General features: G+C 41.2%; 3 protein-coding genes across 3 annotated transcripts; 2 read left to right on the top strand and 1 right to left on the bottom strand.

Annotated features, from left to right (window-relative positions):
- Positions 1–505: 505 nt before the first annotated feature.
- LOC133528816 (soluble NSF attachment protein 29) lies at positions 506–2862 on the top strand. Its single transcript, XM_061866283.1, has one exon. It carries the CDS (start codon positions 680–682, stop codon positions 1511–1513), a length of 834 nt encoding a protein of 277 aa, XP_061722267.1. The 5' UTR covers positions 506–679; the 3' UTR covers positions 1514–2862.
- A 189-nt stretch (positions 2863–3051) lies between these two features.
- On the bottom strand, positions 3052–4697 carry LOC133528815 (oocyte zinc finger protein XlCOF8.4-like). The gene is made up of 2 exons (XM_061866282.1): positions 4348–4697; positions 3052–4264 (listed from the first exon to the last, which is right to left on the bottom strand). Exons 1-2 carry the CDS (start codon positions 4507–4509, stop codon positions 3182–3184), a joined length of 1245 nt encoding a protein of 414 aa, XP_061722266.1. The 5' UTR covers positions 4510–4697; the 3' UTR covers positions 3052–3181.
- Positions 4698–4831: 134 nt separating this feature from the next.
- Positions 4832–12761, top strand: LOC133528813 (eukaryotic translation initiation factor 3 subunit C). The gene is made up of 10 exons (XM_061866281.1): positions 4832–4980; positions 5182–5297; positions 5957–6374; positions 6975–7351; positions 7708–7911; positions 8591–9526; positions 10138–10281; positions 11074–11232; positions 11723–11857; positions 12222–12761. The coding sequence occupies exons 2-10, from the start codon at positions 5205–5207 to the stop codon at positions 12393–12395; spliced, it is 2640 nt and encodes an 879-aa protein (XP_061722265.1). The 5' UTR covers positions 4832–4980; positions 5182–5204; the 3' UTR covers positions 12396–12761.
- The last annotated feature ends 425 nt before the right edge of the window (positions 12762–13186 follow it).

The following is a 13186-nucleotide window of genomic DNA, read 5'->3' as shown; positions in this document are numbered from 1 at the left end:
GAAGCCATACCTCAATTTACGGTGGAGAGTAAAAAAAATTTAAACTGTGACAAGGATATACAATCATAGCGCTTTCTCTACTACTCCTACTGAAAGTTCCATAAGAGCATCTCGTTCGGTCATCTGCCGGCTCTACCATTTTATCTCTATACTGTGGCTCTATGTTTGAACTCATTGAAACATGAATCCAATTTAACTGGATCAGGCATAAGCGGTGGGGGGAAATGGTCGAACGGGATAGTCTTATCTTTTGTATCTGGTGTAATTTTATATGGTGGGCAACAAATAGCTCGACTAAATTACGTAGGTTTTTTTTTAAAGTCGTCAGGAATGTTAAAACGTGTTTAATTTTGTCGCGTTGCGTATGTGCTGTCCCTCACAGGCGCACGCGTATAGCATATCTATAGGATCCTACCATCTATGATTCTATGCATTGAAATGAATGTAGGACTCATTCATCATTTATCTGCGTTTATCTGTGGCGGGGGCGGAACTCGGAAATTGTCATGATGACGTTTTAGTCATATCGTGAAAGGAAATCGAACGAAACGAAGTAATTACAATAAGTTACTCATCTGGTTCGAACCAATTTAAATTGTTTGTTGTGTTTCTTTGTCTCAGTAAAATTATTGTGGTCTAAGTCATAACTAGTTCGTTATTAGAAGTTTAAATACTTGAAATGGCTGGGCACAAGTATATTAATCCAAACAATTTGTTCGAGGACGAGGACGACGTAGACGACGACACTTTTGTGAACGCGTACAGGAGTCGTAATCCGCCACCATCAGCCGTGACTCGACCTGCCAACACGTCCAGTACAGCGTACGGAGGCCACATAGCAAACCTAGAACGACAAAGGCAAGTAATGTTGGAGAGACAAAGAGAGATCGAGCAGCGCACGTTGGACTCCTCCGCACGCAGCGTGCAGCTATTGCGAGACTCGGAAAACATCGGCATAGCCACGGCCGAGGAGCTGGCGCGGCAGCGCGACGCGCTCGACAACACCAACCGCCGTCTCGATGAAATCAACACCAACCTAAACACGACGCAAAAACATCTCAACGGAATCAAATCAGTATTCTGGGGCCTCAAAAACTACATTTCTGGCAAGTCTGAACAACCTCCATCCCGGAGCCAAGCCTCTCCTAATTCCCAAACTGGCCGGGTTGGTGCTAGCGGCAGCAGATTAAATGAAACTCTAGATAATCTAGGCCCAATGAGTTCAGGCATTGGAGACAATTACAATTCACATCCATCCACTCGGCTACGAGGAATGAATGAGCAAACCATGGCTGACCCTGTGACTGACAGTGACCGTGTTAACAAAATGTTAGATGCTAACTTAGATGAGATGGTTCACGCTATTACAAGACTTAAAGGTTTGGGAGCAGCTCTTGGGGAAGAAATCGAACAACAAAATGACCTCATAGACACCATCCAGGACAAAGTTGAGGGGGCAGATATTAAAATTGGCCGACAAAATAAGCAAATGAACAAACTACTGGGGAAATAGTGCATGGTTATGAAGCTGGGCATCGTTCTTAGAAAGAAACTGAGGTAGCATGTGCATGCTGCACCAATGTGTTACCTAATGAACTATTTCAGTACATAAATGTGCTTGTGGTTGCATTTTGTTTTGAATTCCCATTTGTTCCGATTTATACTCAAACAAGTTTTTGTTGTGAGGAAAAGTTGGAATAAGGATTTCCCCATTATTTATTTTATTTGGAATGAAGCCAAACATAAACCTGTTTACTGGCAATCCGTTGTTGGGAGTGAAACTTGGTTCTTATATGGAAAAACCCATCATGAATCTGGCTGGTAAAACCCAAATTTTGTGTATCCCCCAATCCAAGTGGCATTCAACTTGCAATCACTGATTTCAGCTATCAATTAAGGGTCATCCATTAATTACATCACACGTTTGGGGGGAGGGAGGGGGTTAAAAAAATGTGACATGTTGTGACACGAAGAGGGGGGAGTCACAAACTTTGAGACGTCACTTTAACTTCATCAGTAATCAAGAATTTATTTAAAGGTTTTTTTTATTTCCTGTACAGTTAAATAATGAGTTTTTGGATAATCATTTTTATTTATTTAATTTTCTTTCCTAGTCTAAAAATATTTTGATAATACCTAATTAGATTTGCTGATTTCCTTGAAAACAAAATTGCCAAAAACGTGACATCACACCAGGGGGGGAGAGGTTTGATAAATGTGACCAAGTGTTACAACTGTTACAAGGAGGCGGGGAGGGGTCAAAAAATCTCGAAATTCGTGTGACGTAATTTATGGATGACCCCTTACATAGTTATATAGACCACCTATAAATTGTTGTGTTCTGGTTCTCTCAGACATTAGATAATGAGATATAATTAGTATAAGGCTAGATGTATAATGTCAAACTACTTGTCTAAATTGGTAAACAGAAACACATTTGGATTGTTTGCTCTAACAAAAATATGTTAATAATAACATTGTCTTTATTTTGGGTTACATTATTTGCAATTTTTTAAAGATTTGATGTTTTGTTACCAAATAATTGGAGTAAGAATGAATGGTCTATAGTAAAAGTAGAACAATGTAATTAGGTTTAGTTTTTACTATTTTAGAAGATTCCACATTATTATTTTATTAAAATTATTAAATATATGTTCACCATTGTTTATTTTTGTTACTATCTTTTTAGGTTTTATGCCCACATATTTGTAGTTTTTATATTTGTACATTAAATGTAATAGCTAAAAAACATACTAATTAGTGTTATCAGCATATTATCACCAAAAGTATGCCATAAATATATTATAATTGAAAATTGTCCGTGTTATTTTATATGTGATAAATAAACTTTATAAGCAGCAATGTGGTTTTCTATGTTAATTTATGTGTATTGTGAACAGGATAATTGTTCAAACTGTTGATATTATTGTTCAATTGTACTTCATTCACTGATAAAAGCATGGTAATTTCAGATGCAATTATCAAGGGTATGTAGGGGAAAAGCTATATTATATAGACAACACTGGAATACCTACTTAACAAAAACAGCAATACCTTTCATTTTATTTTTTATTAATCTTACATTACTATGGTGGGTACTAATGTAATAAGACTATACCATATACAAAGTTGCAAACTTATTACAATATCAATTCTGAATAACTTTTAACACAGATGATAATCAATAGACCTGGTCAAAGAACACATCATCCACAACCGTCTCAAGAATCATATCATTGGCATCTACATCATGCACCTTCATATGCTTCTGCAGCACTCTCTTATTGGCCAAGGATTTACCACAAATATTACAGCTTATCTCCTGTTTAGAGTGAGATTCCCAGTGGACCTTCAACCCAGAGGAAGTAGCAAATCCTTTGAGGCAAATGTTGCACTTATGTGGCCTCTCTACAGTGTGTGTATGTGCAATATGCACAAGCAAAGAATGTTTTGTTGAAAAACTTCTATCACAGTCTTTATTCTCACATACAAATAGCCGAGGTCTCTCTTCCCCAGTATGAGTGAGATTGTGCACTTTCAAATAAGATGCTCTTGTGTATGTCTTAGGGCAATGCTGACAAACAAACTTCTTTTCTCCACTATGACTTCTAATATGCATCATAAGAGTTGATTTCGCAGTGAAACTCTTTCCACATGTGACACAAACAAACAGCTTGCGATTTTTTGAGTGAGCCACACGGAAATGCTCCTTCAAGGACTGTCTAGATTTATAAGTTTTGCGGCAAAAACCACATTTGAATTGAGCAGTTTCTTGATGTGAGATTGAGTGCTGTCTCAACCCACTGGCCGTGTGAAAACATTTTCCACATTTAGGGCAAAGATGTTTTCGTATATTATTGTGTTTCGCCATATGGTACTTCAGTCCATAAATCCTAGTAAATGATTTGGGGCAAAAAGTGCAAGCATACCGTTTCTCTCCTTCTTTTCTTGGAGGTTGTGTTGTAGATGTTATTTCAAAGACAGAAGGCAATGGAGTTACTTCCTTAGTGGCTGGCAGATGGTCAAAATCTAAGGCCGGCTGACTGCTGAATAAGGGCAGTTCATACTCATGGTCCTGATACACAACATTGATATCAATTGAGTCTATATCAGATCTCTGCAGGTTGGTAGGTGATGTTTGAATAAATATTTGAGACAGGGTAGTATTGGCCTTTAGGCAATTCAATTTGAAATTGTAGGATACTAGTGCTGTTGATACACATGATGCACACATTCCACTAGGCCAATTCTCCTCATCGTTATTCTGTAAATAAATTAAAATATGTTATAATTAAATGTAGGGCTGTAGGAATATGAAAGGCTTCTTTGGAATCATTGGACTCTTACCTCCAAACAATTCAGATATATTAAAATATCTATAAGTTTGATTTTGCTCATTTCATGTTCGATTAAATCCTGTACATTTAAAAGCATTTCAGTATCTGACTCCGCGAGGCATGTACGACAAATATTTTTTGTAAGAGGCAGTATCAAGCTGGTGAACTCCATGGGTGTGTAGAAACTTAATCGGGACGTTTACCAATTTAACTTTGCAAAGCTTTTCTTCATCTCATTTCAACTTCAAGTATTAGCATCAAGAAGTCGTAATGAATAACATTAATTTATTTTACATCTAGAGAAAATGCAATAAAATTGGTGAAAATGCGTCTTTCTATCGAAACGTCATTTTTTCTGAATATCTGAACGACTGGAATTGGATTATCATTCATTCACTCCCGTTTATTTCGTTCTTAGATTATTTGAGCTATTTCATGAACTGCTTCTTTTATCAAGTTTTTGACAACGTGTGATGTATTTTCCATCTTTTTCTAATATAAACACTCTCTCTTTTTAGAGTGACGTGCGTCGTGGGCAAGCTGGACTGCCTCGACTTTCTACTCTTTTTCAAAATATTTTCATGAAGCTACCACTCTTAACAAGTGCTTCTAGCAGAAACAAGAAAATTATTTTTTACCGAAGGTAAAAATCTGTAATAAGACGCCAGAAATCATTATTACAATAACCTAACCTAAAAAGGACGAGACAACACCTCATATTTGGCTAAATCGTATTTAATTACTTCAATTTGTTGTTATTTCAATTATATTTACGTTCCTATTTGGTGTAAAATCAATTTTCGACTATTATTATTGTGATTGTCAATGGTGAGTGGTGTTTCAGGTAAATAACGTAGACAATTCAAAATGAGTCGGTTTTTCGCGACTGGTACGGACTCCAGTGAGGAGAGCTCCAGCGAGGAAGATCAGGTAGTGCGCCCAGCAGCCCCCGTCTACACGGTAAGTTCCATTTTACTCGTTTCCTAAGCCATATTTTTTTTTAAACTTCATATTCTATTATATGTATATGTATTGTTGTGTGTAGTATATGTATTGTATTCTGTTTCATTATGCAGAACATTGTTTATTTATTTATTATAGCTTTATTTGCTCAGTCCATTGCACTGATCCCTACTGAGTGAAAGCCTCCCCAATACCCTTCCATTTCTCTCTGTTTTATGCTGTTTCCATCCAGTTCTTTCCAGTTAGTTTTATAATGTCGTCTGCCCATCGTTTCCTAGGTTTTCCTCATCCTCTTTTTTTTCTTGGTCCTGTCCATTCTGTTACCCTTAAGGTCCACCTTCCGTCCAAATATCTGGACAAATGGCCAGTCCCGGCTAGGCCAGAACATTGTTAGTTTACATATATTCCCTTGTTCCATTCTCCCCTAAACAAGGGCCAAGAACTTTTAAAGAAAGCTTTCATGCTATGAAACCTATATTATATAATGTAAATGAATATCAGATAAAATTATGATGAATATTGTTTTCATATCTATTAACTTATGTACAGCAACCTCTTCAAAACTTCATAGGCAATTAGGCCCCCATTAATAATGAGGCATTTAATTGTTATTTTTGCTGTATATGAAAAAATAAAATGTGTAATTTTAATTCTAGTTCAGTGATGACGAGGAGGAAACAAAGCGCGTTGTGCGCTCTATGAAAGAGAAGAGGTACGAAGAATTAGATGGGATAATCCACAATATTCGTAACCACCGCAAGATCAAAGACTTCTCATCAGCTCTTGCTTCCTTCGAAGAGCTTCAGAAAGCTTACACACGTGCAGCTCCTGTTGTAGCAAAAGAGGAAAATGGCATTGCTCCTCGGTTCTTTATTAGAGCTCTGGTGGAACTTGATGACTGGGTCGCCGGAGCTTGGGACAGCAGAAAGACTCTGTCCAAGGGCAACAGCAAAGCCCTGACCTCTTTGAGGCAAAAGCTCAGGAAATACACTAAGGACTTTGAAGCTGAGATTAGCAAGTTCCGTGAGAACCCTGACTTGCCTGATGATAATGAGGAAGATGAGGAAAGGAAAGGTAGGTTTTTTGTGCTTTATTTTTATAATTCTATGTTTCTTGACTTGAGAATCATGTCAACAAATTTAAAATGATTCTTATGTTTGTCCATTTTTGATGTTCCATAGTCAATAGCCGGGCCCACACAGAGCGAGCATAAGCGCGAAAAATCTCCTCGCGCACAAACCGGCCAGTGTAGACGTGCCGCGGCCGAGTCAGCGCGCACGTTTTCCTCGCCTGAACAGACGTGCCTTAGCCAAGGCATGTCTACACTGGCCAGTTTGTGCACGAGGAAATTCCCTCGCGCGTATGCTCGCTCTGTGAGTACCCTAATAAGTACCCATTTTTTTTGTGGGCATGTTTTAGAAGCACCTCAAAAAGGTGCTCAATTACAGACTTGCGTGTGTGATGTGCTCAATTGAATAAAAAGAGTGCTGACAGTAGAACACATGTAAGGCATTTAACATAGAAACCTTAATTTACTCAGCAATTATGCAATGAAAAACGCTAGACTAGACTGCATTAAACTGCTGCACTAAACCAAAAGAATCCTGAATCTGGTTTGGTGAATCCTGATTTTTACAATGACAATAGAATTTCTATCAAGTTGATATATTCCAGATTCCTCCTCTGAAGATGAGTCTGAAGAGGAAAAGAAGCCTAAAGAGAAGGTGAAAGCCAGGCGCTCGCCCGAGCCGCCGCGCCGCCCGCCGCCCGAGGACGACGACTCCTCCGACTCCATGGACTGGGGCTCCAGCTCCGACGACTCCAGCTCCAGCTCTGACGACGAGGCGCGCGGTGCAACCACCCTCCGTGACAAGTTCTTGAAGAAGACCACAGAGAGAGACGAAGATGAGGAAAAGGAGAAGAAGAAGAGTAGGAAGGGAAGGGATCGTGGAGCTAAGATTGGCAAGAAGGACCAGGCTGATGATGGTGGCGAGTGGGAGACTGTCAGGAAGGGTGCTGCTACATCTGACAAGCCTAAGATGTTTGCTAAGGTGAGACGTTTCGTTTCATTCAGCTGTTAAACATGTTACTAAAAATGTAATTTATAACAAATTTTCCGAGGTCACTTGAGAGACTTACCACTCGGCACTCTCCCACATAAAAGTGTGAATCTGAAGTAAATTATTTCGCAAGAAGGAAACAACCTTGCACATTATCAAAAAGCAAGGACCTCAGGTTCTACTATAAAGCACTACTTAGAACCTCTTTAATCAGTAATGAACTTTAAAGGGCTGTCACAATAGATCACTACCTGGTCGACGTGGCACTCTAAGGCCCAAAAAACCCCAATAATAATAATAAATAGAACCCCTTTATTGAGCTATCTAACCACCTTTATCTGTTATAGGACAGCGACATCGACGCAGCCCTAGTAGTGAAGAAACTTGGCGAGATCAGCGCCGCTAGAGGCCGCAAGCGCACCGACCGTCGCGCGCAACTCGAGCTCCTGCACGAACTCCGCACTGTGGCCCAGCAACATAACCTGGGCGACGCATTGCAGCTCAAACTGCGCGCTGCTACCGTTGCTGCTCTCTTTGACTACAACCCTAAGGTGAAACTCTTCTCTCTCGAGTGACTGACCGACGCGCTTAGCTCAAATTGAGCGCTGCGCCCTGTGTTTCAAAATGTGCATGAGGAATAACAGGATTACATCATGTATTTTAAAAATGGTTGGTCTCTAACAGTGTTCGGTTGCTATCGGGGAAGGCTGGTAAAAGCTAATCGTAGATTACGCTCTCAACGTTTGGGCTTTTTTTTGTAAGGATTTAAAAAAATGAAATATTACTTGCCTTCCTTATTATCGCAATTTCATTATTTGGCAACTAGAAAACTATTGGACTTACAGACCCTTTATTACACTAAAATGAAAGGTAATAAAATATGCTATAACTTGATTTATTACAATTTAGCTCATAGCACAACCGTCTGCCAACAGTTTGTTAAAGATATAAGCAATACTCAACATTTCATAAAGAAGTAAAAAAAAAAAGACATTTTTTGAAGCCTCCATCATATCTGAAGAACGGTTTGACATTCGTCGCTGCGTGTAGGTTTAAATTGTTCCAAATTTAATATACTTTCAACATTATAAAGCACGTTATGACAAAAATTGTTTTAATAAACTGCAAAACTGACAAAAAAAATTTTTTTTTTTTTGGAAAATTACGTGGAGAGGAAGAGATGATGAGTTAAATGATAACTACTTATACAATTTTACGTTTTTTATACAGGTGTCTGACGCCATGAAGCCTGAATACTGGTCACGACTTGTAGAGAACGTCGACCACATGGTCACCCTACTCCTGGCCCACGAGGACATGGTCCTCAGCGAGTCCATCCTGGAAGAGAACGAGCAACTCGTCACCCCTCCGTACCGCGTCCGCGGCTGCCTGCTCACCGCCTTAGAGCGTCTTGACGACGAGTTCACCAAGCTCCTTAAAGAGTGCGACCCTCACTCCAACGAGTACGTCGAGAGGCTGAAAGATGAAGTCCGTGTTTCCACCTTAATCGACCGCGTATGCCTCGTTGTCGAACGAGATGGAACACCTCAGGAAATCTGCCGCGCGTACCTTCGTAAGATAGATCACTTGTACTACAAGTTTGACACGAGAGCTGTCAGGAAAGACCTGCCTCCCGGCGAAGAAACTTCGATCAAGAAGATGGAGCGTCTCTGCAAGTACATCTACGCTCATGATGAATCCGACCGTCTTCGTACTCGCGCCATCTTGTCTCATATGTACCATCATGCGCTCCATGATAACTGGTTCCAAGCGCGCGACCTGCTTCTTATGTCGCATCTTCAAGAAACTGTGCAGCATTCTGATCCTAGCACGCAGATTTTGTACAATCGTACAATGGCTAACTTAGGTCTTTGCGCGTTCCGCCGCGGCAACGTGAAGGAAGCTCACGGATGTTTGGCTGAGCTGATGATGACCGGCAAACCTAAGGAGTTGTTAGCCCAAGGGCTGCTGCCTCAGCGTCAGCACGAGCGCTCTAAAGAGCAGGAGAAGATCGAGAAGCAACGGCAGATGCCGTTCCACATGCACATCAACTTGGAGCTGCTGGAGTGTGTGTACCTGGTGTCTGCCATGATGATCGAGATCCCGTATATGGCGGCGCACGAGTTCGACGCACGCCGGCGTATGATCAGCAAGACATTCTACCAGGTATGTTGCACCAAGAGCTAAAAACAACCGGTTTTGAAGTTTACAACCTTTCGTTAAAAAATAACATTCATTTTTATAAGCTAAGCTTCAATCGTTTTTGTATCCACTTTTAGCTGTCTAGGAAAATATATGGCGTTAAAATAGTGCTTCTTGCAAACCTAAGTTGAAATTCACTAGTTTTTCAACAGAAAAATTATGAAAAAATCATCACTCAACTGGTGTTCGCTAGTTCAGTCAATTGTTGCAAACTTACGCTACGTTGGGGTGAACCAGCGTGACGAAAGTTTGCAGATTCAAATCCTGGTCATGGTTAAAGGTATAAATGTACTGTTGTTGTGCTAAATACATAACGAATGACATAATTATCAGACTAACTCGGGCTCAAATTATCAAATGCAGGCCGACGCTCATGGTCTCTCGCTCGAATTGGGGCCTCTTTCAGGCCAGGGGCTCAAAGTTCGCTGCAATGGCATAGCAACCAATATATGTAACTTATACCTAATGCAATAAGGCTCCTGGCATTAAGCCCGCTCTGTCTCGTTATAATTACGCCATTGATCGACACACTCGTTATCTACGTGAGTGGTAACACGAACATGTTCGGCGCGCAGAACCTGCGCGCCAGCGAGCGGCAGGCGCTGGTGGGCCCGCCGGAGTCCATGCGCGAGCACGCCGTGGCGGCCGCGCGCGCCATGCGCCGCGGCGACTGGCGCGCCTGCCTCGACTACATCGTCAACGAGAAGATGAACGCCAAGGTAACCACACTGTTCAATCGTTTTTTTGGTCGGTTTTTGGTTGGTACAAACGTCGGTGGCAAACGAGCATACCTATATACAAGCCTGATGGTAAGCAGTCTCCGTAGCCTATGTACGCCTGCAACTCCAGAGGAGTCACATGCGCGTTGCCGACCCTAAACTCTCCCCCCGTTGAGCTCTGGCAACCGAGTAAAGTAAACCGGCAGGAATACAACACTGAGTAGGGTCTAGTGTTATTTGGCTGCTGTTTTATGTAAGGTGGAGGTACTTGCCCAGTTGGACTCTGCTCTAACCACACAAAGCGAGATGACATTCACAATGCCCGTACCTCTCTTGCTCTCTTGTAGTCTGTTGGTCATAGGGATAAAAGTTATTATTTATTGTATTTTACGAAGATATACTTACACACCATTGCAATAATGAGACTTTCAAAGTGCAGGTTTGATCCTAAATAACCCAAAGGTTGATAACGGTTATTTCTGCAATACCTACACAGATTTGTACAAGACGAATCGTTGTGAATCAACATAGGTAGCTTCTATTCATTGTTCTCATATTTATCGTATAATTTTATTACCTAGCTTATAGCTATATTACTACTTAAGTTTACAGCGCATTGGCGCCCCTTAACTTTGATGCAAAAAAATTGAATTTCAATATATGTATATGTAAAAATAAATCAAAGCGTACACAGCAAGGTCCGTTAATAACCTTATTACAGTTACGCACCTGCGTAGCCAACTGTTATGCGGGGAGTTCAATTCTACATGCCTAATTATGTTCTCATTCCAGGTGTGGGACCTGATGGTCGGCGCCGACAACGTGCGCGCCATGCTGGGCCGCCTCATCCGTGAGGAATCCCTGCGCACCTACCTGTTCACGTACGCCCACGTTTACGCCTCGTTGTCGCTCAAGTCGCTCGCCGACATGTTCGAGCTGCCTCGCCAGAAGGTACTTGTATTTATTTATGTAACCAACTTACATTTACAGCACATTGCCAAACATAGAAGTTATAGGTCACAATCACGCTAGCTTGTGCGTTGTAAGTTCCGCCATCTTGTGGCGTAAATTATTAACTTAATGGCATTTACATTTCACACCAATAAACAGTGCTCTTGTGCTACCTCCTACAGTTCATGCACGCTCCCTATGTGGCTTTCCATCAGAGAAGGGTCCTTATGCTCCAAGTGCATAAGAACCCTATTCTGATGGAAACGTCTTTATGCACATGAAGCATATCCTCCTTCTTTCAAGGAAGTCGCATATATTGTAGGTATGCATGGCCTCATGAGATTAAACTACCAATCTGAGCCTTCGTCGAGCAAATGCTGTGCGCCTAATATGTACCCACCTACAGTCAATGTAAAAAAACGGGCAGTAGCATTATCTGTATTTTTTTATTTTGTTTTTTCTATGCTGCAATAACATTATATCTTTGTAGGTCCATTCTCTGGTGTCCAAAATGATCATCAACGAGGAGCTGCTGGCGTCGCTGGATGACCCCAGCGAGTGCGCCATCCTGCATCGCTCGGAGCCCACTCGTATGCAGGCGCTCGCTTTGCAGCTCGCTGACAAGGTATGTGTCGTAAATCTTGTCACACATCACTTCGTAAAAGGCTTCTCTTCTCTGGAGCTGGAAAAAGTGTTCTATGAATGTTCGTGTTTGCGTAACTTTAACTGCGTGCACTCTGGACGCACCTTCATGTCAGCGATGTCACAACATATGAATAAGATAAGAACATTCACATCACAAGATTGTCTATCGTCATTGTGCCAGAACCCTATTTACTAAACTATTTAGAACAATGAATATTCGTCGCTTAACTCGTTTTACTCAACAAAATCGCAATCATTGTTGAACAGGATCTCGAAATGTTCATAATTTTTTATGGTTGATAGTGGAATAACCATCTTATAAGTTATATTTCTGTACTTCCCAGGTCGGTAACCTCGTAGACTCCAACGAGCGTATTTTCGAGAAGCAAGGCTCGTTCTTCCAGCGCGGGGGCGCGGGCCGCGGCGACGGGAGGCAGCGAGAGCGCATGCGCGAGGGCGGCTGGAACCGCCGCACCCGCAACCGTCGCCGCGACGACGAGCGCTCGCACGACGAGTGAACGCAGCCTTAGTCGGTCTAGCCGGCTTGGGGGGTCAACACACCAACCAACCAAAACCAACCATCAAACAAATTGCATATGGCCGACATGTCGAACTAACGTCTATTGCATCGTGCGATTGGTCGATTGGTGCGTTAACTCTCTTACCTCCCAGGAGCTGATGCACTTATACGGGGTAATTGCGCTTGAAAAAGTGCAATTACCCCGTAAAAATATTGCAAAGTGTATAGAGCCTGTCTTCGCTCCGTGTAACTATTGGTTAGATCGACCGTCATGTTTTTAATTGATTCCGTAAACTTCAATAGCCTGGTTTCAATCGCTCGCATTGTAATCGCAGTGTAATAAAATTATTAAATTTGTCACAAACTGTGTTTCATTATTTACCAATACACCCGTGTATGTAGATATGTATGGACTCTAGAACTTGGGCGCCAAGAACCCCGAAAAAGTGTCCTGTCTGCTTTTAAACAGAAAACGTAAAACAACACCATCTAGCGCGACAAATAAATAATTCCGACTACGAAAACAAGTTTCGATACGTTTATATCGTTTCACAATAAGTATCTCACAGTGCTGCCATCTAATAGATGGCAGCACCAATGAAACGTTTAGTTAATGTACAGAAAATAAACAGCTTCTTTTAAAAAAATCTTCAAGCCAAAACATTTAAACGGCATGAAGCAGATCACAGGAGCATTATTGAATATTATCATTGCAAAAAAAACCATTTATACAATCGATTTATAGAAATCTAAGCAAAACCGGTTTTTTGACGTAACGCCGCATGATTC

This window comes from Cydia pomonella, chromosome 20 (assembly GCF_033807575.1).
Source record: "Cydia pomonella isolate Wapato2018A chromosome 20, ilCydPomo1, whole genome shotgun sequence".
NCBI classification, from domain to species: Eukaryota; Metazoa; Arthropoda; class Insecta; order Lepidoptera; family Tortricidae; genus Cydia; species Cydia pomonella.
This window is presented reverse-complemented; position numbering and strand designations above follow the sequence as displayed.

Bases quoted from the DNA above. Each gene is read 5' to 3' on its own strand.
- LOC133528815 (XM_061866282.1), bottom strand. From the start codon at position 4,509: ATGGAGTTCACCAGCTTGATACTGCCTCTTACAAAAAATATTTGTCGT. The intron at 4,265-4,347 runs GTAAGAGTCCAA...ATTTATTTACAG, and splicing joins TATATCTGAATTGTTTGGAG to AATAACGATGAGGAGAATTG.
- LOC133528813 (XM_061866281.1), top strand. From the start codon at position 5,205: ATGAGTCGGTTTTTCGCGACTGGTACGGACTCCAGTGAGGAGAGCTCC. The intron at 9,527-10,137 runs GTATGTTGCACC...TTCGGCGCGCAG, and splicing joins TCAGCAAGACATTCTACCAG to AACCTGCGCGCCAGCGAGCG. The intron at 10,282-11,073 runs GTAACCACACTG...TTCTCATTCCAG, and splicing joins ACGAGAAGATGAACGCCAAG to GTGTGGGACCTGATGGTCGG.
- LOC133528816 (XM_061866283.1), top strand. From the start codon at position 680: ATGGCTGGGCACAAGTATATTAATCCAAACAATTTGTTCGAGGACGAG.